Consider the following 1037-nt stretch of genomic DNA (forward strand, 5'->3'; position numbering starts at 1 on the left):
CACTTACAAACAAGTAGACATACACAGACCCCAACACACAAACAAACAAACACCAACCCAGATTCCCAGCAAACACAAAAGCAAACACGCACACTCACAAACAAAAGACAGAACTCCCTTAAACACAAACAACCTGGAAAAAAATACAGACGCGCAGACAAACGCAGGCACCCCGTCCCCAGCACGTATACAAACAAATAAACAAACAGGCAAACATCAACAGTCAAACACCTCCCCCCTCAACACCCCTCGAAATAAGGCATCATAAGCCCTAAAATAAGACCCCGTAAGACCGAAATAAGACCCTATAAGACCCAAATAAGACCCTATAAAACCCCCCAGGAAGACCCACGCCCATCGCTAACGACTTCTTTCTCTCGCCCGCAGGAAGGAAACGTGGCGGAACTCTCGCAAGTGTCCGATATTCGTCGCGCTCAGCTGCCCAGAGTGAGTTTGTGGTGATTTGTGGTAATACTTTGTGGTGATTTGTGTAGTGATCGTTTGTAGTGAATTGTGATGACGTTTGTGGCGACGTGTATGGTGATGTTTTATTAACATTGCTGTGCTTTGTGATAACATCGGTGAGGATCAAATAGTTTATCTTAGTGAATTATAATCGATTTTTCCATAATGGTGCCGTTGGTGAGAGAGCTGCTCGTGATTGTGAATTACAATCGATTTGGTTGTATTTTGTGTGTGGTGATTGTGTTATTGGTTGTGATGATGATGGCTTTGTTTATGGTTATAATGTTGATATTGCTGGTATTGATTACATTCTGGTGATGATATTGTTATTGTTTTTGACGATGATTATTTTCTTCATCACAAAAAAAGTAAATTTTCATCACAAGCAAAGATAAAATTCTCCATATCAGTGAGACCAGTATTAAACCGCCAGTGTCATTAACAATATCAATCATAATCAATTAATCACAGTTAACCAGCAATTTAGCGTGCATGATTCGCCAATATTCAGGCGAATAAACGCTTTTCTCATATTCAGATAGACGATTTCTCTCCTTATCAGTAGTCACGAT

At 40.4% G+C, this 1037-nt stretch overlaps 1 protein-coding gene across 1 annotated transcript in view; it reads left to right on the forward strand.

Moving 5' to 3' along the window:
- Positions 1–1037, forward strand: part of LOC119588855 (1-phosphatidylinositol 4,5-bisphosphate phosphodiesterase-like) — a gene marked incomplete in the record, with an annotated part of 69524 nt that overhangs the window by 34946 nt on the left and 33541 nt on the right. Inside the window, 1 exon segment of the mRNA XM_037937493.1 lies at positions 388–447. Within this exon segment, the coding sequence (XP_037793421.1) occupies positions 388–447 (60 nt within the window).

The sequence above is a fragment of the Penaeus monodon genome, chromosome 24 (genome assembly GCF_015228065.2).
Source record: "Penaeus monodon isolate SGIC_2016 chromosome 24, NSTDA_Pmon_1, whole genome shotgun sequence".
NCBI lineage: Eukaryota > Metazoa > Arthropoda > Malacostraca > Decapoda > Penaeidae > Penaeus > Penaeus monodon.